At 38.0% G+C, this 27413-nt stretch overlaps 1 protein-coding gene and 1 long non-coding RNA gene across 10 annotated transcripts in view; one reads left to right on the top strand and one right to left on the bottom strand.

The window, feature by feature from the left end:
- UBE2D3 (ubiquitin conjugating enzyme E2 D3) overlaps positions 1–5926 on the top strand; it is a 28331-nt gene extending 22405 nt beyond the window's left edge. For 6 of the 9 annotated variants that reach the window (XM_027598537.2, XM_027598538.2, XM_027598534.2 and 3 more), the window contains 3 exons: positions 2361–2454; positions 2881–2930; positions 4446–5926. In XM_027598537.2, the coding sequence (XP_027454338.1) occupies positions 2361–2454; positions 2881–2929 (143 nt within the window). In that variant the 3' untranslated portion in view covers position 2930; positions 4446–5926. The remainder of the gene's footprint in view (positions 1–2360; positions 2455–2880; positions 2931–4445) is intronic. The other 3 variants (XM_027598542.2, XM_027598541.2, XM_027598540.2) reach the window with 1 other exon arrangement.
- LOC113924591 lies at positions 90–27335 on the bottom strand. Its single transcript, XR_003520728.2, has 4 exons — positions 27203–27335; positions 25243–25346; positions 9877–10034; positions 90–137 (listed from the first exon to the last, which is right to left on the bottom strand). It is a non-coding gene; the product is annotated as an uncharacterized LOC113924591 (long non-coding RNA).
- Positions 27336–27413: the final 78 nt, after the last annotated feature.

The raw sequence follows: 27413 nt of genomic DNA, 5'->3' as shown, positions 1-27413 counted from the left end.
TGGGTGTCTGCCTTGGGCTTGGACTGTGGTCCCGGGGTCCTGCGATCGAGCCCCGCGTCAGTCTCCTTGCTTGGCAGAGAGCCTGCTTCTCTCTCCCTCTGCTGCTCCCCCTGCTTGTGTGCTTGTGCTCCCGTTCTCTGTCAAATAAATGAATAAAATCTTTAAAAAAAAGTTTCATTTTGGGGCCTACTTAATATTATGCCAATGTTTTGGTAAGAGGTGGGGAAGGAAAAGTTACATTTTATGCTTTTAGTGGTATTGATTAAAGATTTTGTGGGAAAAAGTTAAAATTCAAATTAGGGTGTAGGCATTATTTGCAAATAAAGTTTCTTAAATAGATTTCTGTAGTATTTTCAATTCTAGACCCACTCACATCTCAACTCGCTTCGAAGCGTTGTATAAAATGGTAGATCTAAAGTTTAATAGAGGTTTTAAATCTTGGTTTCCATTATAGGAAGATTCTGATTTTGCTTTCTTGTGTTTATTACAGTATTTTTTTTTAGATAAAAAGCCTTTTAAATAGGTGTTGTGTTTAATAGGTTGTTCCTACCTAGTAATAAGCTGAAATTATTAGAGTCTTGGAAATGTCTCTAGATTAATTTTGGTCTTCTACTTTTAATAAGGGTCCATTATGTGACATCTCTAATAGGTTGTCTAGTCTCCACATGAATATTCCAGATAGAGATGGAGTGCTTCCATCTTTCTCCATTTTGAATGACTATGGTGGCTTTTGTCACCCCCCCCACACACACACACACATACGTACACACACAAAAAAAATGACTTACCACAAAACTACATAATAGGAAGGAAGTTTGCCTTCCAGTAAATTTTGGGTTTTGGTGTTGATTTAGCATCCCTTAGGTACAAAAAAATGAGGGTTTTTTTAATGTTGCTAATTAAGAGAGTGTTTCAGATACATGTTTGTATACAATGAATTTGAAATCACTCTTGGAGAAGAAAAAAATCAGTTTTGGTGAATGCTGCTATAATTTCATGTGTGACATAATTGTTTTTCACCTTCTTGGGATACATTCCAGTTTCCTTGCAAATCAAGCTCTCTTAACACCATGTTATTACAGATCTGCATGTATACAGATAGTATACAGATGCAGTATCAAGAACATCCTAATAGTAGGGTCCAAGTTTATCACTGTTGGGAATCATCACTATGTTTCTATAAATGTGGGTTGAATTTTTATGTGTGTCCTCCTGCCTTTTGGGTTTAAAATTATATTTGCTATAATATATATTACATTAGTACTGTCTTTTTATGGTAATGTTATCTTTGAAGATTTTCATAACCGCTCTAAGCTTTTATATGTTAAAATTTTATAACACTTTGTGGTGTCTGGCACATAACAGGCAGACAAAATGAATTAGATACATGCTCTGTGATACTTGGTATCTTCCAAGATCATATATTGAACAGGTCAGGGTAAGAGCTAGAGTTGAGAAGGCTCACTTAGTAATAGAGCTAGATCCCCACATTCATTTAACCAGTACTTTTAGTTTATATATTCAAGGAGACAAAACACAATGGAGCAGTTGGAGTTTTTGTGAAACTCACCCAAGGGTAGGGCAGAGAATGGATTTGTCTTTTTAAATATTTAAGTAATTGCTACTGTTAACATGGGACTTGAATCCACAACCTCCAAGATCAAGAGTCACATGCTCTCCTGACTGAGCCAGCTGGCTCCCCTAGAATGAATTTTTCATCATGCCTTAACAACTGAGAATAACATTGCACAGGTGTTCCCTGCATATTCTTTGCTAGATTTCTCCCCTCAAAGTACCAAGAAACTCCAGTTACTTAAATTCTAATGTCACTTTTTAAAAATGATTATTAATAAACTAATACAGCATCATTTGAATATCCCAGAACTCCTGAGTTTGGCGCAGTACAAAGCTCTATTTCTAGCATTCCTTATTTACCAGGAGTTTGTCTCCTATGAAGCAAAATCTCTATATGGACTTGTCTCACTGACATTAAGGTACAAACTAAAAATGTTCTGAGGATTGACGTTTTTATTTATTTATTTTTTTAAATTTGAGAAACCAGTGGCTGGCTTTCTTTTTTTTTTTAAGATTTTATTTATTTATTTGACAGAGACATAGCGGGAGCAGGAACATGAGCAGGGGGAGTGGGAGAGGGAGAAGCAGGCTTCCTGCTGAGCTGGGGGGAGCCCGATGTGGGGCCCAATCCCAGCACCCTGGGATCATGACCTGAGCTGAAGGCAGACACTTAATGACACTTAATGCCACCCAGGTGCCCCGAGGATTGACGTTTTTAAATATACTTTTATTTATCCAAATTCCTGATGCTGGGTAACAGACTTTGTTTTTGTTTTTATTTGCAGTTCTTTTATCCATTTGTTCACTGCTATGTGATCCAAACCCAGATGACCCCCTAGTGCCAGAGATTGCACGGATCTATAAAACAGACAGAGATAAGTAAGTATGTAGTAATTCAAGGAAATAATATAAAGAGTGATTTATCTTAATGAGCTAGGCTTATACTCTTGTAAGTTTTGGCAATGCCAAGAAGATTTGGTGATGTATTTCTGGTAAGATAGTAGTTAAAATGTACAGAAAGGTAGTTTTTGAAATGGGAATTTTTTTTTTTTTTTTTTTTTTAGTTTATGTGACAGTGAATAGCCCCTCTAAAACGTTCTATTTTTCTAACATGTTCAGTGCTTTGTCACTAAGTTTTTGGGAAGAAAGCAAAGTTTTCTTTACCCAATCATGTTTTTGAAACACTGGTACTGTTATAAAAATTTGTCTAAGTTTCTCAAATATTTGAATTATCTTTATGTACGACTTCACCATTATAACTTTGTTGTATGTTATAATTAATGCTAAGTATACTTGTTCAATTAGGTACAATAGGTTAGCAAGAGAGTGGACAGAGAAATACGCTATGTTGTAGGGTAAGAGGATCTGCACTCTATGGTGCACTTATTCATGGTACTGCCAGCACTTGAGTGCTGCATGTTTTAAGGCACTTTATTAACTAACAAAAGGTAACATTTACAGTTTTTTGAAAACTGTACAGTTAACTGCTTGATCTCTGTTTAGCGTGAAAGTATACCCAGTAGTCATTATTGCTTGAGAGTATTTTTGCATGGCAAAACAATTCTATATAGCACTAGTAAGAAATTAAAGTTTAAGTAGTATCTTTTTCAAACTACTATGGTATTTACATTTTAAATTTGGCACAATTTAACCTTTATACCAGTACTATATGGAATGTGGTGATTCAGTTCAAATTTGGCCAAGAAATAATAATATAAGGGGAAAACACTTTTAATAAAGCTTCTAAGCATCTAAACTAAATGTTCATTACTGACAAGCATGTATTAATATCAACTATACTTTGTGGCTCCTTGTATGCTAAATGAAACCTTTGTTTTAAAGTGCTGGCTTTTTGAGAGGGTGTCCTTAAATGAGGTAACCATGAATGGTAGAAAGAACTTCTATATGCCAAAGTTTAGAAAAATGGTTGAACCATGTTTAGTTCTTGGTTTGAAATGAAGCTAGTTAATATTTTACAAACTTTAAACTAGAAATACAAATCTAAAAGTTCTCTTGTGCCCCTTGATGTATCTTAGTTATCACTATTTTGGTAAGTAGCCTATGGCATGGATATAATACAGGGAGAAATTGATAGCATTTGTCAATATTAGAGAAGTCCTCAGTAATAAACAACGTTGCTCTTGTGTGAATTATCTGTTGATCTTTTAAACAGATGCCCCCAAGTTGTACTCCTAGTAGAGATTCCCATTTATTAGGTCTCAAGCGGGGCTTGTTAGCTCCAATCACCACACTTTCTAAAAGTAACACATAAGTGTTCTAATTAACACATACGTACCAGTCCCACCCACTTCCCTCTTGAAAATTGCTTTTTTCACCCTCCCCAGTGTCTAATCTTCTACCTGTACTTAAATCTCAAAGGTATTTTCTGGTATTACCCAGGCTCTAGTAATTTCTCAAGGTCGTTTCACATAAAATTGTTTGGTTCCAGCTTTGATGGAAATTTCTATAGATGTTCAGAATCTGTGTTGTACTCAGACATAAGTCCATGATGAACTGTAAAATCCTTTTTTTAATGTTAAAATTTGTTGGAATGGATACTAATTTTAGAATTTCAAATAGAACATTTAACTAGGTGGTAGGGGAGAGAAAAGGTCTTTGATTTTTGTTAGCCTCCCCAATATCACTGCCACCTTAATGTGTTTACTAAAATATTTTTATTGTATTGGAAGCATAAGGTTTCCATTTCCCACATTGCTTTGAGTACCAATGCTTTTTCTCTCCGTTGGCTTAATTCTAATCATAACCATGAGAGATGACTCTGATGAGTCTGGAGGTAAAATAGCAATCTTTCCTTTAAAGTATTAAGAATTCATTTTTAACTTTTTAAGTAACATCTTCTTTATTTACAGGTACAACAGAATATCTCGGGAATGGACTCAGAAGTATGCCATGTGATGCTACCTTAAAGTCAGAATAACCTGCATTATAGCTGGAATAAACTTTAAATTACTGTTCCTTTTTTGATTTTCTTATCCGGCTGCTCCCCTATCAGACCTCATCTTTTTTAATTTTATTTTTTGTTTACCTCCCTCCATTCATTCACATGCTCATCTGAGAAGACTTAAGTTCTTCCAGCTTTGGACAATAACTGCTTTTAGAAACTGTAAAGTAGTTACAAGAGAACAGTTGCCCAAGATTCAGAATTTTTTTAAAAATGGAGCATGTGTATTATGTGGCCAATGTCTTCACTCTAACTTGGTTATGAGACTAAAACCATTCCTCACTGCTCTAACATGCTGAAGAAATCATCTGAGGGGGAGGGAGATGGATGCTCAGTTGTCACATCAAAGGAAGCAGCATTATTCTAGCATCCAGTCTTTTTTTAAGCCTTCCACTGTTAGAGATTTGAGGTTACATGATATACTTTATGCTCATAACTGATGTGGCTGGAGAATTGGTATTGAATTTATAGCATCAGCAGAACAGAAAATGTGATGTATTTTATGCATGTCAATAAAGGAATGACCTGTTCTTGTTCTACAGAGAATGGAAATTGGAAGTCAAACACCCTTTGTATTCCAAAATAGGGTCTCAAACATTTTGTAATTCTCATTTAAATTGTTAGGAGGCTTGGAGCTATTAGTTAATCTATCTTCCAATACACTGTTTAATATAGCACTGAATAAATGATGCAAGTTGTCAATGGATGAGTGATCAACTAATAGCTCTGCTAGTAATTGATTTATTTTTCTTCAATAAAGTTGCATAAACCAATGAGTTAGCTGCCTGAATTAATCAGTATGGGAAACAATCTTTTGTAAATGCAAAGCTGTTTTTGTATATACTGTTGGGATTTGCTTCATTGTTTGACATCAAATGATGATGTAAAGTTCAAAAGAGTGAATATTTTGCCATGTTCAGTTAAAAGTGCACAGTCTGTTACAGGTTGACACATTGATTGACCTGATTTATGCAGAATTAATAAGCTATTCGGATAGTGTAGCTTTAGTATGCTGCACGTGATCCTGGCAGCCCTGGAGTTCATAGATGGACTTGGGACCCAGCAGTTTTGAAACATGTATATGGAGTTGAAGTTTATTTTCCAGGTGCAACCCCCATCTAACTAAATTTTTTTCTTCACCTTGTACACTTGACAGCTGAAAAAACCATAACATGGGAGTAATAATGGGTCAAAATTTACAAAATAAAGTACTGTTTTGGTGTGGGAGTTGTCATGAGGCTGTGTTGAAGTGACTTAACTATGTGGGATATTGAATATCCATTGAAATGGATTTGTTCAGCCATTTACATTAATGAGCATTTAAATGCTACAAATATCATTTCAGGTGACTTAACATGAATGAATAAAAGTCAATGCTATTGGATTATTTTTTGTTTGACAAGTGCTATCTGTGCCACTAACTTCTGTAGTAACAAGGGCATTATCATTCTTCACCCTTCCTAATCCTGACCCTATAGTTTCATTTTTTTCCTAGTTATTTTGATTTGTCCATTGCTTTCTTAAAATCTTGTATTTGATTTCTAGCACATCTGTGACTTTTCTCCACTTCCACATTTTTGCACTGCTTACATTTATGTGCAATCTTACTCCTTGTCTGCACACAGATGTGGAAAGCTAGATATAAAATAAATGTTAAAGCTTGATTTTTTTATAAACATTTTAATACGTAGTTTGGACATGGTTTATTGACTTAAGGTTTTTCTCTAAACTGCAAGTGAAATGCATGCCTTCCGAAGATGTTCTGACTTTGTTAATTCTGTGATTTAAGCATTTCATTGAGAAATATCAACCCAGCTATACAATTTTCCAACGAGTGAATTTTTTTCATTTCATCTTTTACTTAAAAAATTACTCCTTAAAAGTAGATGTCATACTGTTAAAGCTATTTTGGATTCAAATTGCAAATGAAAAATTAGTAGCCTACTGCTCCATAAGGTAAGAAATACTGTTCTTTTGCTCTGTTTTCAAAATAATTACTTCTGATTCTATACTCTCAAAGTAATAGCTTTAGTAGGCATATCACTGAAAGCCAGCTGTGAATAAACAGTTTGTCAGAGCTTCTGAATTCCTAAATGACTTTCAAGTTGATTTTTTTTTTAGCCTTAGACAACCTTACGTATTCATAGAGATGACTTAAAACCATTGCTTGTCATAATAATTACTAGATGTGTCCAGTTCTCTGTATCTTTGATGCTTTCTACAACATTTCTTACGTCACTTCTAAGGGAATAAGCCATAATGGCTTCTCCAGGTTTAAGAGAACAGTAAAGTACCTGGAAAACCAACATTTTTGAATGTATGGACACCGGACTTGAGATCATCTCCAATGAAACCTTCAAAAGAATCCAAGAATTTGCCCTTTTTCCCCATATACATTACTAGTGCCGTGTGTAGGACTGGATGCATATTAGATTAAAAATTGATTTTGGTTCTTACATATTTCCTAGATCTTTTCATGCATAAACTCAAATTTTTAATACTGAGTTTCTCAATCTATGAGAAGTATAGTCCATGTGACCTGTTAATGGTAAATTATATTTTAAGTGACTCCTTTTTCCTGGGCAAGTTTGCAATGTGATACCAGATTTTTTAAAAAGCTTGTTTGCTTTCTTGTGTGGGTGTACTCACAATTTTTAAAAGTATGAACCACAGTTAACTAGTGGTCTCAGGGGTAGTGAAACACTCACTTTTTTTTTTTTTTTAATGGCTTAGTTAAAATATGCTTCAGTTACTGATCATGCTGTGTTAGTGATTTTGGAGGTAACTCAAATTAGCCATGTTTTGTGTTGGCATAACAAAACTGTTAAATGATTGTTGATTACACTTTTAAGTGAATTTGTCTTCTATTTTATGAGGAAACCAGTACAAGTCACTGAATATTGTCTTAATAGTGACATCTGCTTAACACTTGTAATAGCTAAGGTTAATTGAGCTTAAAGGAATTGTTACCATTAAAGTCTGTGTTTAAAGACACTTTGGTCTCAGTAATTCCAGCTGACATGAAATCCACACTTTAATACTGTGTGTGAGTTCTATTTTGAACCTCTTAAAATAGTTATAAAACTGTGGTCTATAAAGAATTAAGACTAGTTCTCAAAAGTGTGGTTCAAAGACTAGTAATCAGTATCATTTGGGAAGTTCTTTAAAATGGAAATTATCAGACCACACTCCAGGTCTACTGATTGAGAAAATTTGAGAAACCCAGTGCTCTGTTTTAAAAAGCCATCCAAGTGATTCTGAAATCTAGCTCTTGACAGCCCACAGCAGCAGTCCTTGAGCCCTATAGCTAGTTTTTTGACACCTCTTGCTGTTTCATAGGGATATGAGAACTGTTGGATGCCCAAATACTACATTTCCACTTTATATCTGACAAATTTATAGCACTTTGAAGTATAGGTGGTTTTACACATTTACTTAACATCCTACAAGTAATTTGTCTAACCCAGTGACCTTCAAATTTATGACATTTAGCTTTATTTGTGTATATATAATTCAACCAATGGCCAAGTAGTATTTAAAGAGTAACCAGGTACAAAAGTTGGCCAAGTGTTGGTTGAAAAGCTGAGCAAGGATTTGAACACTGGTCTCATTCTGTGGCCTAAAATGGCTTAGTAGTTTTTTGGTTTTTTTCGGGGGGGAGGGGGTTTAGTGAAAGGGTAAGGATTCATGTTTAGAGTGTTTGCAGTGTTCACTGGATTTAGCATATATTGAACATACTCAAAAGTAGCTATTAAAGCTTTCAACAACCCCAACGTAATATAAATTGTAAAGGTATTTGGAAACAGGATTTAAAAGCATGACCACCCCTGCACCCCCAACCCCCCAAGAAGAGTTATGGAAGAACTGTGTAAAAGAACTTTTCTAGAAAGGCTAGGAAGATTGTTTTCTTTAGGTCCCCAGTAATGAGAATTTTGCATTCTTTCCTGCTACCCTATAACTATTTGATACTTTCCATTTGGGAGAATTTTTTTATGAATTTTAACTCTGGCACACTATTTCTAGTAATTGCTCTTTTACATGGAATTTTAGTTAAGATCCCATTGTCAGTTATCCAAATTGTGCACTATTTCTGGATGAAATTTAAAAAATTTTAAGAGCCATCAGTTTTCCTGTACTGAAAATGGTTTTATGAAATAACTCATTTTCATTGTGCATACTATTGTGTGAGCCTCTTAAATAACTCAGTACCTTGTTGCTATGTTAAATTTGAATAGTGTCAAGACCAAACAACTGGAGTTTTCGTGCCCTGGTTGCTTAAGAGAACATAGTTAACCATTGTCATTTGCTGACCTCCCAGCTATCTCTCCTAAACTTTATAGCTCCTTACTCATTATCCATCTGGCTACCTAAAAGCTACCTTAAAACCTACTTGATTTCTACACAGATACACACACCCCTACCCCTTTTCGGCCTCAGTAAATGTAAACATTCCTTTGAGTTGCACTGGCCCAAAGCCTAGGCATCAGCCTTGATTTCTCACACAAATTAAACAGCAATCCTTTCAGGGTTTTTTTTTTTTTCAGTTCTACTTTTAATTTTTACTCAATCTACTTATTCCCTGTATTTACCGCTGCCACCATGGTATAACGCTCCAACACCTTTTGGATTATTGCAATAGCCTCCTCAGTGGTCCTCCCTGCTTTTTACTTTGCAGCAGTCTGTCCCACACACAACACCCAGAATAATCCTTTTAAGCCACATGACGTGTCCTCACTGCAAACCTAACCGTTTTCCATCTCAGAGTAAAACCGGAATTACTAAGGTGAACTATAAGCTGTAATGACTTTTCCCACCACCTCTGCTGCTTCAGCATATTCTGCTCCACCACTCCCCAGCTCCCTCAGCTCGGTCATACAGGCCTCTGGTGAGACTTGAACATGCGGGACTTTCATCTTAAGATGTCTGCCTTGTTCTTCTCTTTGCCTAGAATTACCTCAGATGCCATACGGCTCCCTCTTCTCTATAAGTGTTCAAATGTCAAACTTTAGAGTGGTTTTTCTCAACTATTCCTCATGAAATACCAACAGCCCTGCCATTGTAGAATGTGCCATGGCATATTCAATATTATACAACTTGCATGTAATATTTATTGTTTCTTCAACCCTATCCAGAATGTAAGCTCTGTTAGAGATTTTGTCTGTTTTTGTTCTGCTATATTCCTCAATCTAGTGATGACTGCCAGGCACATTGTTAGGTGGCCAAATATTTAAAGTCTAAACGGTGGACTTTACCAAAAATATTTCTTGCTATATTTTTAACACCAAAAGTAAAAAAAAAAAAAAACTACAATATACTATAGAAAAGTAGTTCTTCCTTACCCACAGTCTTAGTTCCTCGTCAACTGTGGTCCAGAAGCAGATCATCCTGTTACATCGTCAGGAGGTCAATGGTAGCCTAATTATGTCACATTTACCTCAGTTAATCCCATCACGCAGGCATTTTATCCTCTTCTATCACAAGAAGGGTGAGCGCAGTACTGTAAGATATTTTGAGAGACCACATTCACGTAACTTTTCTTATACAGTTACAACAATATACTTTATCATAGGTATGTATGTATAGGAAAATACATGGTATATAGAGGGTTTAATACTTTCAGCAGTTTGAGGCATTCACTGGAGGTCTTGAAACATACCCTCCACAGATAAGGGGGACTGATGTAATGAATGGAACCTTCTTTACTCTCTGACTACTGTAAGAAAAATAGCATCACAATCAATAGATGGACAGTTCACTTTCCATTAGTATGGACGATTATGCTGACCAACTCCCCTGTAAAAAAGCAACTAAAGATCCTGGGAAAGGGGCGCCTGGGTGGCTCAGTTGTTAAGCGTCTGCGTTCGGCTTTAAAAAAAAAAAAAAAGATCCTGGGAAAAACAATTTTTTTTAATGTGTCTATAATCAGTCAAGAAAGGAGTACTCACAAGCCAAAAACAAATTGAAGCCAGGAGCCCAAAAAGAAAGCAGAATATAACCAGAAACCCAACTTTCACCTCAAAAACACTTGAAAAACCAAGTGAACTGTAATTTTTGTGACCCTGGCGAAGCCCAGAATGCATCCGAAGAGTGGTGTCAAGTGAGAGAAGCCCCTCCCTAATACGTATAGGGAGGAGTCTGCATCTCTTGAACGTTGGTGCTCTGTGGCAGGAGAATATTTTCTCAGAATCTGCAGTAATAGGCCTTTGTGAAGATTTGCAGCCCTAAATCTTACTACCTAGGTGGTCCCAGAAAACTCAAGCGAAATATCTTTTTAGAAAGAAGATTTAATTTTTTTAAGATTTTATTCATTTATTTGACAGAGACACAGCGAGAGGGAACACAAGCAGGGGGAGAGGGAGAAGCAGGCTACCCACAGAGCAGGGAGCCTGATGTGGGGCTTGATCCCAGGACCCTGGGATCGTGACCTGAGCCAAAGGCAGACGCTTAATGACTGAGCCACCCAGGCGCCCCAAGAAGATTGAATTTTTAAAATAGTTCCAAATCAGAGCAGCCAGGTACTGGCAGAAGCAAACACTCTGCAGGGACTCAGTGATAGTTCACAGGTACATACCAGAAAGAAAAAAATATATACAAAGGAATATAGCACCATGAATGGGAGCCATGTGACCTGCAAAAATTTCAGATATTAAAATTATGAGGTCATCAAAAATTGTAAAGAAAGAAGTAAAACTATACATTCACAGATGACATGATATAGAAAATCCTAAAGAATAACAATTTAAAAAATTATTAGAGCTAAAAATGGAATTCAACATAATTGCAGGGTACAGATATCACGCAAATCAATTGACTGTAGTTCTATAACTAGCAATGAACAATCTGAAAATGTAATTTTAAAAAAATTCCAGAGGCACCTGGGTGGCTCAGTCATTAAGCGTCTGCCTTTGGCTCAGGTCATGGTCTCAGTATCCTGGGATCAAGCCCCACATCGGGCTCCCTGCTCAGCGGGAAGCCTCCTTGTCCCTCTCCCACTCCCCCTGCTTGTGTTCCCTCTCTCACTGTGTCTCTCTCTGTCAAATAAATTTTAAAAATTAATTAATTTAAAAAATAAAAAAATTCCGTTTAAAATAACATCAAAAAGAATAAAATAGGAATAGCCAAGGAAGCGTAAAACTTGTACCCTGAAAACTGCAAAACATTTCTGAAAGAAGTCCTAAATAAATGGAAAGACATCTTGTATTTGTGGATTAGATTTATTATTCTGAAGATGGCAATGATCCTCAACGCAATCTACATATTCAATGCAGTCCCTATCAAAATCCTAATGATTGTTTTTGCAGAAATGGATGATTTTAAAATTCATAGAGAACTGCAAAAGAGCACAAAGAACCAAACAATCATGAAGAACAAAGTTTGAGGATTCATACTTCCTGTTTCGAAATTTACTGCAAAGTTACAGTAATTAAGAGTATGGTACTAGCATACAGATAAACATACAGACCAATGAAATAGAACTGAGAATACAAAAATAAACCCATACACATCTGCGGTCAATTGATTTTCAACAAGGGTCCTAAGACCTTTCAATGTGAATAGGCTCTTCAACAATTAGTTCTAAGACAAGTGGATATTCACATGCAAAAAAAAAAAAAAAAGAATTTGGACCTCTACCTCACATCACATGCAAAAATTAACTCAAAATGGATCAAAGTCCTAAATGTAAGATCTATAGCCATAAAACTCTCAGGTGGAGTAAATTTCATGACTCTGGATTTAGCAATAAATTCTTAGAAATGATACCAAAAGCAAAAGCAATGAAAGAAAAAATAGGTAAGTTGGACTTACCAAAATTATAAACTTCTGTATGTCCAAAGACAGTATCAAAGTGAAAAGACAACCTACAGAATGGGAGAAAATATTTGCAAATTATCTGACAAGGGTCTAGTTTGCAGAATATATCAAGAATCTGTAAAACTCAACAAAAAGACAAGTAACCCAATTTAAAAATGGGCAAAGGATTTGAATATTTCTCTGAAAAAGATCTACAAATGGCCAGCAAACATATGAAAAAGATGCTCAACACCGTTAGTTATTAGAGAAATGCAAATCAAAACTACAATAAGATACCACTTTTTATCCACTGGGATGGCTATAATTTTTTTTAATGGAAAATAAGTGTTTGTGAGGATTTGGAGAAATTGGAACCATTTTACATTGCTGGTGGTAATGTAAAATGATGCAGCTTCTATGGAAAGCAGATTGGCCGTTCCTTAAAAACTTAAACACAGAATTACCACGTGACCCAGCAATTCCATTCCTAGATACATACTCCAAATAATTGAAAACAAATTCAAACAAATGTTTGTACATGAATGTTCATAGCAGCATTATTCACAGTAGCCAAAGGTGGAAACAATGGATGAATGAACAAATTGTAGTATATTCATATTATGGCATATTATTTGGCCATAAAAAGGAATGTAGTATTGATGCATACTACAATGTGGATGGACCTTGAAAACACACTAAGTGAAAGAAGCCAGACAGGAAAAGTCACATATTGACTTCTGAGGAAGATGACAGAGTAAGAGGACCCTACTGTGGATTAGATTTATTATTGTGAAGATGGCAATGATCCTCAAAGCAATCTACATATTCAATGCAGTCCCTATCAAAATCCTAATGACTGTTTTTGCAGAAATGGATGATTTTAAAATTCATAGAGAATTGCAAAAGAGCACAAAGAAGATGACAGAGTAGGAGGACCCTAAGCACATCTTGTACCATGGATACAACTAGATAACTGCCACATCAGTGTAAATAACCAAGAAGATGACCCTAAGACTAGCAGAACAGACTCTCCACAGCTAAATGTAGAAAGGTGGCCACATCAAAGAGGGTAGAAAGTGTGGAGACACAACTGGGAGCTAAATGGACCCACAGGACTGTCCGCAGGAGGGAGGGATGCCACGGAGAAAAAAAGGGAGAAGAGCAGACCCCACACCAGTCATGGAGGACCCACACTGGGAAGATGAATCCCCATACCAATTGGGCCTTGAAAACCTGAGGGCCAAATTTCACAAGTTCTTAAAATCAATGAAACCTAAAATTTGGAACTTAAAAAATCAGCAGGCCAGTGGGAAAGCTGGGAGGGCAGGAGGAAACTGAGTCCCAACCCTTCAAGAGATAGCACAGCAGTCTCACAGAGATAGAGCAGAACAGCAGTTTGAGGGAGATTTGTTTACTAATCTCAGAGCATGTGCTGGAGGGGCAGGGATCTTTGAGAGATTTCCTCAGGAACAAAAGAGCTGGAGGGCACCATTTCTCTCCCTCATCCTCCCCTCCCATAAACACACAGGCCACCTGCAGGAACCAGCGTGTTGCCAATACTCACTACCTACCTTGCCTCCACTCCAGGTCCCTTCTCCCATCAGTAGTACTGCATCTCTGGCAAATGCGGTCTGACTCAAGCCCAAGGCAGCCCCAGACTGGCCCACTAACAACACAAAGGCCAAACCCCGCCCAAAATAGGCAAAGAGAGCCATTGCTGATAACTGGACTGAAGGCAAAAGCAGCTCAGTCACAACAGCTGGGTGCATGCAACACTCATAGGAGACATCCCTGAAGTGAGTTTCTGGTAAATAGGGGATATTGCACTGCAGGGCACTACAGAACCTCTTCTTCATAAGGCCACTACTGTCAAGAGCAGAAGACATAGCTGACTTTCCTAATACGTAGAAACAGATACAGACAGACAAAATGAGGAAACAGAGGAATATGTCCCAAATGAAAGAACAGGACCAAATCACAGCAAAAACCTAAATGAAATGGAGATAAGTAATAGGCCTGATGGAGAATATATAGTAATGGTAATAAAGATACTCACTGGACTTGAGAAAAGAGTGAAGGACCTCAGGGAAACCCTTAACAAAGAGGTAGAAAACATAAAAAAAAGAATCAACCAGAGATGAAGAACTCAATAAATGAAATTTAAAATACACTAGATGGAATAAATAGTAGACTAGAGGAGGAAGAAGAATGGACTAGTGACCTGAAGGAAAGTGTAATGGAAAGCAATTAAGCTGAACATGAGAGAGAAAAAAAAATGAAAAGAGCATTAGGGCACTTAGCAATATCATCAAGCCTAATAACATTCATATTATAGGGATCCCAGAAGAAGAAGAGAGAGAAAAGGGGGAAGAAAATTTATTTGAAGAAATAATAGCTGAAAGCTTCCTGAATCTGGGGAAGGAAACAGGAATCCAGATCCAGGAGGCACAGAGAGTCCCCAGCAAAATCAACCCAAGGAGGTCCACATCAAGACACATAGTAAATAAATGGCAAAAAGTAATGATAGAGAATTTTATTTTATTTTTTGAGAGAATTTTAAAATCAGCAAGAGAAAATAGTTACATTCAAGGGAAACCCTATAAGACTACCAGCGGATTTTTCAGCAGAATTTTGCAGGCCAGAAGAGAGTGAAATACAAAGGTTTAGAAGAGAATATTATGAAAAATTATATGCCAACAAATTGGACAACCTAGAAGAAATGGATAAATTCCTAGAAACATACAATCTGCCAAAACTGAAGCAGGAAGAAATAGAAAATTTGGACAGACCAATTACCAGCAATGAAATTGAATCAGTAATCAAAAAACTTCTAACAATTGAAAGTACAGGACCAGATGGCTTCACAGGGGAATTCTACCAAACCCTGAAAAAAGAGTTAATATCTATTTTTCTCAAATTATTCCAAAAAGTAGAAGAGGAAAGAAAGCAACCAAATTCATCTATGAGGCCAGCATTACCCTGATACCAAATCAGATGAAGACACTACAGAAAAAGAGAACCATAGGCTATATCTCTGATAAACATAGATGCAAAAATCATCAACAAAATATTAGCAAACCAAATCCAATAATCATTTAAAAAAATCATTCACCACAATCAAGTGGGATTTATTCCTGGGATGCAAGAGTGGTTCAATATTTGCAAATCAGCCAATGTTCCTGTATGGCCTACACACAGCTTCCTGTGTCTTGGAGTGTCATACACCAGAACCCACTTCTAAAAGCCTCTGCACAGCCTGTGTGCATCCTACCTGTAGTCCGGGGGTCCACATAGAACTGCCACTCCTGCAAGTAAAGTAGGTTACCTTCAAAGAAACAATAAGTAGATCGACTCAAGAGCAAAAATGAAAGATTTCTCAATAAATCTTGGAAACAGAAGATAGTGGAATATTATCTTCAATGCACTGAGGAAAAATAACTATCACCCTAGAATACTACACCAAGAAAAAGATCTTTCAAGAATAAGGATGAATGACGTGGATAAATGTGAAGAACATTATACTGAACAAGTAAAAAAAAACATAGTGTGCGATTCCATTTGCATGACATTCAAGGAGAGACAAAATTAAACTATGGTTATAGAAATCAGAAAAGTGGTTACCTGGGAAGGCGGGGGGCAGATATGGTTAGAAAGAAGCACAAGGAAACTTTCTAGGATTAAATGTCCTGTTTCTTAATGGGGGTAGTGATTACACGAGTATATACATTTGCCAAACTCACTGAACTGTACACTGTGATGGTTGATTTTTTTGTGTCAACTTGACTAGGACACAAGATGCCCAGATAACTGGTTAAACATTATTTCTGGGTGTGTCTGTGAAGACGTTTCCGGAAGAGATTAGCATTTGAATCGGTAAGCTAAGTAAATCAGAGTGTCCTCCCTGATGTGACTCAGCATCATCTAATCCACTGAGGGCCTAAATAGAACAAAAAGCCATTGGAAGGGAAAACTTGCTCTCTGCCTGACTACCTAAACTAAGACATGGGTGGGTGTTCTTCTTCCAAGGCTGTTTGAAATACAAATATCCTTTACAAGATAGTCCAGAACAAAAGTATCCAGTGCCTCTGCTCATAAGATGTTCAGAAATACGAGATCCATGGAGCATTGTCCCCCGATATTTCAGAACAAATTGGTACGTGAATCTTTTTCACTGTAAATTTATGATAGTGAATACAGATCAAAAGTTAGGATTCAAATTGAGATGTGCTGTAAGCATAAAATTCACAATAGATTTTGAAACCTTATATTGAAAAATATTGTAAAATATCTCACTAATAATTATATTCAACATGTTAAAATAATATTTTGTATATATTGGTTTAGATAAAATGTATTAAAATTGATTTCACCTGTTTCCTTTTACTTTTTTTTTTTTTAAGCGATCTCTACCCCCCTCCCCCGTGGGGCTGGAACTCATGACCCCAAGATCAAGAGTCATGCTCTCCTGACTGGGCCAGCCAGGTGCCCCTCTTTTTACTTTTTAAAAATGTGATTACTAGATATTGTAAAATTACTTATGAGTCATACATTATATTTCTATTGAAGAGCTCTGGATGTCTAATTTTTATTGGACAGCCTAGAATGATCAAGTAAGCTAATGAATAGAAATTGAGAGAGAAGATTGTCTTTGTTGGAGTTCCCTAGCAAACAGAGATGGAGGCAAAGTTTAATTGTTAATGTTTTCTTTGGGAGGTACAATCCCAGAATAGTGAGAGTGTAGGAAAAGGGAAATGAGTCAGAGAAAGTAGGAAAGCACCTTTGGGCAGTTGCTGGGAATGTCTGATTCTAGCTTCTGTGGCATGGTGCCTCATCTGAGATTTAAAGTGATGACAGGAGCCAGAATAACCATGGGACTGATTTAGGCCTGGGTCCTGGGGCTACTGAGGCCCATGTAGGTTGCATGCTGGGTTGTTTTGATTCTACCTGGTTATGGTTATTGTAATTTCCCAATGACAGTTAACACTGGGCATGGAAGTGGTAAGAGATGTTCCACTGACTCCCCAAGGTTCCGAACATAATCCTCCCTGCATTCGTTAGGCTGTAGCAACTCTAGCTTCACCTGGTAATCAGAATTCATTACCCCAGCCAGTACATTAACTCTATTTTTTTTTTTTACCTGTTTGTCCAGTAGTAAGAGGAACCCAAAGTGACTCCATAATATTAGTCACACTTCCAATTGGGTGGAACCCTGTAACTTTCTCACCCCTGGAATCAAGACTTCTGACCTAACAGAGTCAACAGTTTCAGGAATAGGAAACACAAATTCCATTAGTGAGTCACTGATAATGATGATGAGAGAGGCAACAGCTACTTCTACATCTTGGTTCTTATACCTGAGTGTTCTAATTCTGGGAGACATAGCACGATATATTGGCGAGAGACCAGTGTATATACTGCATTCTGAAGGAAAGGGCTCCAACCTCACAAGATACTGTTCTCTAGCTGACACCTGAGCTGAAATTTCCACTGTTTTGCTGTTTGTTTTGTTTTGTTCTGGATGGCTGCTCCTGGGTGATAGGGTACTTGGTAAAATCAGTGATTCTTAAGTTCATGAGCCCATCTTCACATTTCCTTTGACATTGAGTGGGTCTATTTTCTAAGGCAATGTCATAGGGATACCATTTCAAAAGAAAGAATTCTATAACTTTAGGATGGTGCTATGGAGACACTGCAGTCAGGGAAGGCAGAACATTTTCAGAATATGTAATAATCCCAGCAAATCAATTTGATGGCTCCAACAAGGAGGAAAGGGTTGAGTGTAATCAATCTGCCAACAGGTGGCTGGCTGCTACCATTATCTAGAACTTAGCCTCAGTCTCTGCTTCGGGCTGGTTGCGCAGCCAGCAAAGGCAGTAAGTAACATCATCTATGGTGAGAGAAATCCCATGTTGTTGTGTCTGTGCTTGGCTTTCATCTTTGCTCCTATGATCACTTTCTTCATATGCTCAATGTCAAGTATTGGAGTGGTGCACACAGAGCCTGGCTAAAATCCATAGAATTGGGCTCTCTGTGAACTTGATTTTCAAGACCCTCGTCTGTGGTACGTGTTCTCTTGTGAGCATTAATGTGAGAAACAACAAAACTGCGTGTGTCGTGCCCACGCCTATTGTGTCCATCCGCATATTATCTACCCAGACCTCCATGTCACCTATTTTCCACCCTCATTTCTTTTAAGGTTCCCTTTTTTTAAAGATTTATTTATTTATTTTAGAGAGAGAGAGAGAAAGCACAAGCAGGGGGAGGGGCAAAAGGAGAGGGAGAGAAACAGACTCACTGCTGAGCGTGCAGCCCAACATGGGGCTCAACCTTAAGACCCCGAGGTCATGACCTGAGCTGAAATCAAGAGTCGGAAACTCAACCAACTGAACCACCCAGGTACTCCTCTTCTGAGGCCCTTTTAAGGCCCCAACCAAACATTTTGGCTCTGCTCAGATGTTCAATATAGAACTGTAGCCCAGGCTCTTCTTTCACATGAAGTGAAAAGTCAAACATAGGTCTCACAACACTGTGTAATGAGAAGATTTCCTCTCACCAATGTCAGGCAGGGCCATTCCTGAATAGGGCTGTAATGTGGCTGGCAGCTCTCCTTTTATGGCTAGTTCCAATCTACATTGCACCAACCTACATGTGAATCAGGCCTCTGTTAGTTGGTCAGAAGGAACTCCCCTTGAGGTCATCAGTGTTGCAAAGATAAGTGACATGGAAGGCTAGACCACTTATTCATGTAGTTTACTTGAGTCCTTTGGGCTTTGCTTGAGTTTGAATATATCACTTCCTACATACAATGGGACATTGACGCTTCTGCCCACCTTTATGACTTGGTTGATTTGATAATCCTCAGTTCAGGCTGCATAGTCCTTTAATGTACCATGGTCAGAAGTTTGGTCTTTGCTAAGACCCAGTAGCATACTAGGACATATTTTTCAGAGTAGGTTCTTTATGGGGAAGTACATAGCTTTGTTCCAGAATATAAGGATCTACACCGTGACTCTACTATTGGAGTTTGCCCCAAACTCTCTATATCCTCCATGGATAAATCTCCAGGACTATCAGATTTGTTGGATTGCATGATGTAAGTGTAATTTTTCAGGCCTGACTATAGGCAATTACAAGGTTTTACCTGACAGGCCTCATGGGAGAAAACCATCCCCTCATACCAGACTTGGTATACAGCCAAGTATTACAATCTCTAAAGGGAGTTGCTGTGAAGAACTGATGTCCCTCTGGCTGTTCATTCTCTTCACATATTTACATTCCCAGCCCCTGTAACTTCATTCCTAGGTCTCTTTATCTGAGATCTTGGGCAAATGTCTTGTTCAGCTGACTCTGCTGGTATGTCCTTATTGGGCAGGACAAGTGGGAAACCTTAAACACATTTATCCCTACTTAGACTCAGTACCCAGCAATTTTCTACTCCTAGCCCTTCCTCTCCTCTCTCCCTCTAGGGTCCATAAAGCAGCCAGATCCTTTTGTTCAGGGTTCCCTCAACAGTGAGACAACGCCCACATCTCTGCTGATCCACCTGACTCTCAACTGGTATGCCATTTCATGGGGGAAATGATGCAGGGGGGAGTTGGCATCTTCTCTGTTTTAGCCTTTTGTTCATACCATCACAGTAAGTGTTTAAAGGCTTCACTGTTACTTTCATTTTGGCTCCTTATTGGTTTGATTGGTTGTTCCAACACTTGGCAGCTCCTTTCTCCCAAACCAGTTGAGCTCCTGATAGGATAGTGTTCAATTTTGTTTGCCTTCTTCAATATTGTCTTAGTTATTCTGGGCCTTTTGCCTCTTCCTATAAACTTGAGAATCAGTCTATCAAAATCCACAAAATAACTAGCTGGGATTTTAATTGGGATTCCATTGAATCTATAAATCATGTTGGGAAGAACTGACTTCTTGTCAATATTGAGTCTTCTTATCTGCGAACATAGAGTTATCGCTCCACTTATTTAGTTCTTCTTTGATTGCTTTCATCAGAGTTTTGTAGGTTTACATATAGATCTTATACATTTTTGTTAATTTATATTGAATGCTTCATTTTTGCGGTGCTAATGTAAATAGTCTTGCGTTTATTATTTCAAATTCCAATTTTTCATTGCTGATATAAAGGAAAATAATAGACTTTTGTATATTAGTCTTGTACCCTGCAGCTTTGCTATAAATTGCATACTCGTCCCAGAGGTTTTTGTTGTTCTTTCAGATTTTCTACATACACAATCATAGCATCTGTAAACAAAGATAGTTTTATATCTTCCCTCACAATCTGTACACTATTTACTTCCTTTACTTACTGAATTAGCATATGAATTATTGTTTTTAAACTTTTTTTTAATAGTTGCCCTAGAGTTTGCAATATACCTTTTACAACTCCACTGTCAAAGTCCACATTCAAAACACATCATACTGCTTCATGGGTAGTGCAAGTGCTTTACAATAACAAAGTATTCCTAGTTCCTCCCTCCCAGTCCTTTGTGTCATTATAGGCAATCCTTTTACTTATATTCAAGCTATAATCATCAAATACATTGTCACTGTTATTATGTTGAACAAACTGTTATCTATTAGATTAATTAAGAATAGGAAAAATAAAAGTTTTAATTTTATCTTCACTTATTCCTTCTCTAATGCTCTTCATTTCTTTATGTAGATATAAGTTTTTGAAACTGTATCATTTGCTTTCTCTCTGATGAACTTCTTTTTACATTTCTTGCAAGGCAGGTATGTTGACAACATACTCCCTCATAAAGAAAATCTTTATTTCTCCTTCACTTCTGAAGGATAATTTGGCAGGATACAGGATTCTAGTTTGGCAATCCTTTTTTTTTTTTTTTTTCCTCAACACTATACATTTCACTCCACTGTCTTCTTGCTTGCATGGTTTTTGAAGGGAAATTAGATGTAATCTTATTTTTATTCCTCCAAATGTAGGGTTTTTTCCCCCCGCTTGCTTCTTTCAAGATTTTTTCTTTATCTTTGGTTTTCTAAAGTTTGAATGTGATATGCCTAGTTGTATTTCTTTGGGTGTTGTTGTTGTTTTGTTTTGTTTTTGTCATTTATTCCGATTGGTGTTCTCTGAGTTTCCTGGACCTGTGATTTGTCCTCTGATATTAATTCGGGGCAGATTCTTGGTCATTATTTCTTCAAATATTGCTTCTGTTCCTTTCTCTTTTTCCTCTCCTCATATTCACATTGTTTGTTCCACCTTTTTAAGTTCTTCCACAGTCCTTGAATATTCTATTCCATTTTCTCCCCCAGTCTTTTTTCTTCACTTTTTGATTTGGGAAGTTTCTGTTGACATATCCTCAAGTTCAGAGATTTTCTCCACTGCCATCTCTAGTCAATTAATGAGCCCATCAAAGACATTCTTCATTTTTCTCCATGTTTTTAGTTTCTAGTATTTCTTTGTGAGTCTTCCTTAGAATTTCTTTCTTAGACTCCCTGTGCTTACATTCCCCATTTGCTCTATCATGCTATTTATCCATTAAAACCCTTAGCATATTAATCATAGTTAGTTATTTTAAATTCCCGGCCTGTTAATCCTACATCCCTGCCATATCTGAGTCTGGTTCTAGTACTTGCTCTGCCTCTTTAAATTGTGTTTTTTGCATTGTAATTTTTTGTTGAAAGCCATACATGGTGTTCTGGGTGAAAGGAACTGTGGTAAATAGGCCTTTGGTAATATGATGGGAGGATGTGGGGAGAGGGGAAGCTTTTTCTTTTTTTAAGATTTTATTTATTTATTTTAGAGAGGAGGGAGGAGCAGAGGGAGAGAGACAAGCAGACTCCACACTGAGTGCAGATCCCATTGTGGGGCTCAATCCCATGACCCTGGGCTGAAATCAAGAATCGGATACTTACTGACTGAGCCACCCAGGTGCCCCAAGAGAGGGGAAACTTTCTATAGTCCTATGATTAGGCTTAGGTTTTTAGTGAGCTTGTGCCTTGAGCTATGAACTTCATAAGAGCTTCTCATTTTTTTTTCACCTCCTTAGTGGGCAGGATAGCTAGAGAGGGCTGGAGTTGGTATTTCCCTTCTTCTAGGTTGGTTAGACCCTGATAAAACCCCAAAGGGTTAGTTAGGCTTTGGTTAAATAGTTTCTCTTGATGACAGGTCCTGTTAAGAAGAACAGACTAGTCTGATGTATTTCAAAATGGTTCCTTTTCCCCTCCCCCTGCTGAAGCATCAGGGCATTATTCTCTAATCTTCAGTGTGAGAACTTGGTTAAGCTCCAGAAGGCAAAACTCACAAAAGCATGGGGTAACCCCCTGAGACTGGGCCCCGATAGAGTTTTTAACTCTCAACTTCCAGCAATTCATCATTTATAGTTTAGGTTTTCCTACCCTAGTATCTGTTCCTGAGGAGCTTTCTGCTCTTGGGTTTCTGCTTTGGTAAGCTGTGATTCTCTGTATCCACCTATCTCTCCAGTTTTGGGGGTAGTGGTTTGCTGTCACCTGAATTCTCTGAGGGATCTACGAAGAGTTAGTGATTTTCAGTTCAGCTTTTTACTTATTTTTAGGATGCAGTGATGACTTCCAAGATCTTTACCTGACAAATCACAGGAAGTCTTATTTCTTTGACCCAGGGAATTTCTAGAAATATATATTTTAATAGACTATTTTTAGAGTAATTTTAAGTTAACAGCATAATTGAATGAAAACTACGGAGATTTCCCATACATTCCCTGCTCCCACACATACACAGCTTTCCCCGTTTTCATATCCCCCACTACAATGGTATATTTGTTACCACTGATGAACCTACGTTATCACCCAAAGTCTATAGTTGACATTGCACTTCACTCACGGTGTTGTACATTCTCTGGGTTCTGACAAAAGTATAGCAATATATACCCACTGTTATATATACTGTATGTATACTCTGTATACAGAGTAGTTTCACTGCCCTAAAAGTCCTCCGTGCTCCATACATTCATCCCTCCTTAACCCCTGGCATCTTTTTACTTCTCATCTTTTTTACTGTCTCCATAGTTTTACTTTTTCCAGAATGTCATATAGTTGGAATCATATTTTATATAGACTTTTCAGATTGGCTTCTTCTACTTTGTAATATGCATTTAAGTTTCCTCCCTGTTTTTCACAGCTTGATAGTTCATTTCTTTTTTTTGTTTGTTTTGTTTTTAGTTTTTTTCTTTTGTTTTTCAAGATTAATTTAGTAGTTTTGAAATGCAATCAAAATAACAAACACCATTTTTGTGTCAAAATTTTCTATATAATACATAGTAATACACTGTTATATGATATCTTTATTGGTCATAAGATTTTTTTGACTCACTTTTCTTCAAATTTATTTTCTTTTTTTTAATGTTCAGTTAACCAACATATAGTACAACATTAGGTTTTTTTTTTAAGATTTTATTTATTTATTTGACAGAGAGAGACACAGTGAGAGAGGGAACACAAGCAGGGGAGTGGGAGAGGGAGAAGCAGTCTTCTTGCCAAGCAGGGAGCCCGATGTGGGGCTTGATCCCAGGACCCCGAGATCATGACCTGAGCTGAAGGCAGAGGCTTAACGACTGAGCCACCCAGGTGCCCCAGTACATCATTAGGTTTTGATGTAGTGTTCAATGATTCATTTGTTGCATATAACACCCAGTGCTCATAGTTCATTTCTTTTTAGCACTGAATAATATTCCATTGTTCAGACATACCACAGTTTACTTATCCATTCACCTACTGAAGGACATCTTGGTTGCTTCCAGGTTTTAACAGTTACAAATAAAACTACTATAGACATCCACATGTATTTTTTTTTTTTTACATAGAAAGCAAGCATACATGCATGCATGCACACACGAGTTGTGGGGGAGGGGCAGAGGGAGCGAGAATCTTAAGCAGGCTCCATGCCCGGCCTTGATCTCACTGAGATCATGACCTGAGCTGAAATCAAGAGTCAGATGCTTAACTGACTGAGTCACCCATATGCCTTTGCATATTTTTGTATGGACATAAGTTTTCAACTCCTTTGGGTAAATATCAAGCATTGTGATTGCTGGATCAGAAGGTAAGTGCATTTTTAATTCTGTAACAAACCACCAAAGTATCTTCCAAAGTGGTTTTACCATTCTGCATTCACATCAACAATGAATGAGAGTTCCTGTTTCTCCACATCCTTGTCAACATTTGGTGTTGTCAGTGTTTTGGATTTTGGTCATTCTAATAGATGTGTAGGGGTATCTCATGTTGTTTTAATTTGCATTTCCTTGATGATACATGATGTGGAACATCTTTTCATATGTTTATTTGCCATCTGTATATCTTCTTAGGTGACTTGTCTGCTAAGGTCTCTGGTCCATTTTTTAGCCAGGTTATTTGTGAATTTACTGTTGAGTTTAAGAGGTCTTTGTATAACTTTCTAGGGAGATACTTCTGGCCTACTATCCCTAGCTTTGGGGATTAAGCAGACACTCTGAGTCATTTTTCTTCCCCTCATTATAATTTATGTAATTATCTCATGGGATTGGAACATCCTTGGCCTTGGTATACCTTGGTGTTCTAATCTAATGAGTTTACCAACTTCATATATTTAGAGATGATGGAAGCATTGTCATGTGAGCCAAAAAGCCCTCATTGGTCTTCTATAGCAGGATGCTGACCCTGCATATCATTTAACTTCTATAAGCCTTGTCTTTTTAAACCAGGAAACTATCGTTTGATCTAAACAATTTGAATTTTAGAAAGCATCAAATGAGATGATAAAATAGAATCCATTTATATAGTGTAGGGACTTGTGACTATTTTTTAAAATTGTGTTTCATATTGTGGCTTTAAATTACTTCAGTTAAAAATTTTTATGGCTAAAAATAAGATTTATCCTTCCTGGAAATAATGGACAAAAAATTATCCTATAACAAAATGAAAATTTGTCATATTACCTGTGCCAATCCAAACTTTAGGCAGAATACTTATTAGGGGATTGATTTTCTCAAAGCTCTCTGATTTCAAGGTGAAGCAATCCAAGTCATGCCTTGTTTGTGTCCTGGAATGAAAGGAGAAATGAAAAGTGTGTATTCTTTTTTTTTCTTAAAATAGATTCCTTAAATTATTTTTTCTTTTTTTAAAGAAGATTTTATTTATTTATTTATTTATTTATGTATTTATTTAAGAGAGAGCGGGTGTGTGCATGAGCAGGGGCGGGGGGCAGAGAGAGGGAGAAGCAGGCTCCCTGCTGAGCAGAAGCCTGATTTGGGGCTCGATCCCAGAACCCTGAGATCATGACCTGAGCTGAAGGCAGACGCTTAACTGACTGAGCCACCCAGGCGCCACATTAAACTATTTCCCAATAGAATAACAGAATATATCAAAACATACTTGCTGGGATGAGTTTTCCTTTGACCTGGCTTAATGGAATCTCTGAGATTTATGAAAAAATTCCTTTACTACTCTTGCTGTTATGTCTTGTTATTAGTTTTAAACAGACCAGGGCTGACTATTTAATGCACTGAGTTATGGCATATTATTTGAATTGAGAGCTTTGTTCCTATCAAAAGAACGCTGCTGAAGTGAGGAAGGCTTTGAGCCAGTCAGAGCCTTCTCAATATCAATAGGCTCTACTACAAGGAGACTAAGCCAGAATTGGAGAATTTTGGTCCTGTCTGCTACTGTATGACAGGGGAGTCACCTGACTCCTTTGGACTCTGTTCCCTCAGATGTAAAACCAGAGGTTTGGACTAGTAATCCATAATATCCCTAAAGCCAAGATGCTAGGCTTATGAAAAATAATGACTCTGTAAAAGTAAAATACTGCCCTGTGTCTAGAGATTCCGGCAATTCCAGGGTCATTGTAAATAGCCAAAATAAAGCTCAGATTTGATGAAGGGAGAACTCTTCAAAGGCTTCCTCCTAAATATGGAAACAAGGGAGATAACAGCAGCACAGGAATAAATCTATTTTATGTAATGTAAAATTCCGTGTCACCTTCCTAAGGTCACTGTTACATCCTATTGCAAAATGGGACTTAAGTAGACCACGTGACAATGAAACCTGAAATAAGCCTGTGCTATTCCTTGGGTACCCCAGCCTAATTCATTTTATGCTTATAACAACCTGAAAAAAGTGTGCCGTCCACATTTGTGAGTTCAGAAACTTTCCAGTTCAAGTCTCACACTCACCGAGCGGCAGAGGATTTTAAATTTGCCAGCGCATTTAGGGCAAATTTCTGCAACCTCAGCAAGCCTCCTCTGTGAGGCTTTTTAAAAACAGAGGGTCGTAGTCCACTAACATTAAATAACGTGCTGTTTATCTCTGGGCCAGGCCCTACGCTGCACGCTGTGCACGGATTTTCTCAGCCCTCAAAATGACTCTACGAGGGGAGTCTGGGTGGCTCCGTCGTTAAGCATCTGTCTTCGGCTCAGGTCATGATCCCAGACTCCTGGGATCGAGCCCCAGCATTGGGCTCCCTGGTCTACGGGAGGCCTGCTTCTCCCTCTCCCACTCCCCCTGCTTGTGTTCCCTCTCTCGCTGTGTCTCTGTCAAACAAATATATGAAATCTTTAAAAAAAATAAGAAAATAAAAAAGTCTTATTTAAAAAAAAAATGACTCTACGAACGAGGTAATTTTAGTCACTGTTTACTCTTTGAAGGGTGGGAGTACGCTCTGAGACCACCTGTGGAGCTGCAGGAGGTGACCGTTACTGCCACCAGGCAGGCCCTTGCAGTGTGGATGAGGGTCTGGGGAAATCTGGGGGAGTTGAGGCGGCGAGTGTCTCGGTGTTTCGGTTCTCTGTAGCCGTTAGGAGCCTCTCTAGCTGTGTCTCGTCATCCTATTGTCTGTCCTTGAGCTCCCCGAGGCTTTGCGCGCCACAATGTGCCCAGGAATCTGTATGTACCAATTACCCTGCACAGTTCTCGCCTCCTGTTCAGACATCGGAGCAGCAGGAACAAGCGCTGAGAATTGCCCAGCCTGCAGAGGTACCAGACCGGGACCCGATTCTGCCCAGCCACCAGAGCTGGGCGCTGACCGCCAGCCCGCGCAGCCTCGGGGGCCAGGGCGGTCCCAGCCGCTCAGCTGACCTGGGGGCGGGGCCCGGGCGGGGGCGGGGCCCTG

The sequence above is a fragment of the Zalophus californianus genome, chromosome 2, assembly GCF_009762305.2.
Source record: "Zalophus californianus isolate mZalCal1 chromosome 2, mZalCal1.pri.v2, whole genome shotgun sequence".
NCBI classification, from domain to species: domain Eukaryota; kingdom Metazoa; phylum Chordata; class Mammalia; order Carnivora; family Otariidae; genus Zalophus; species Zalophus californianus.
Note: the sequence above shows the minus strand (reverse complement) of the source record. Positions and strands in the feature narration are given on the sequence as shown.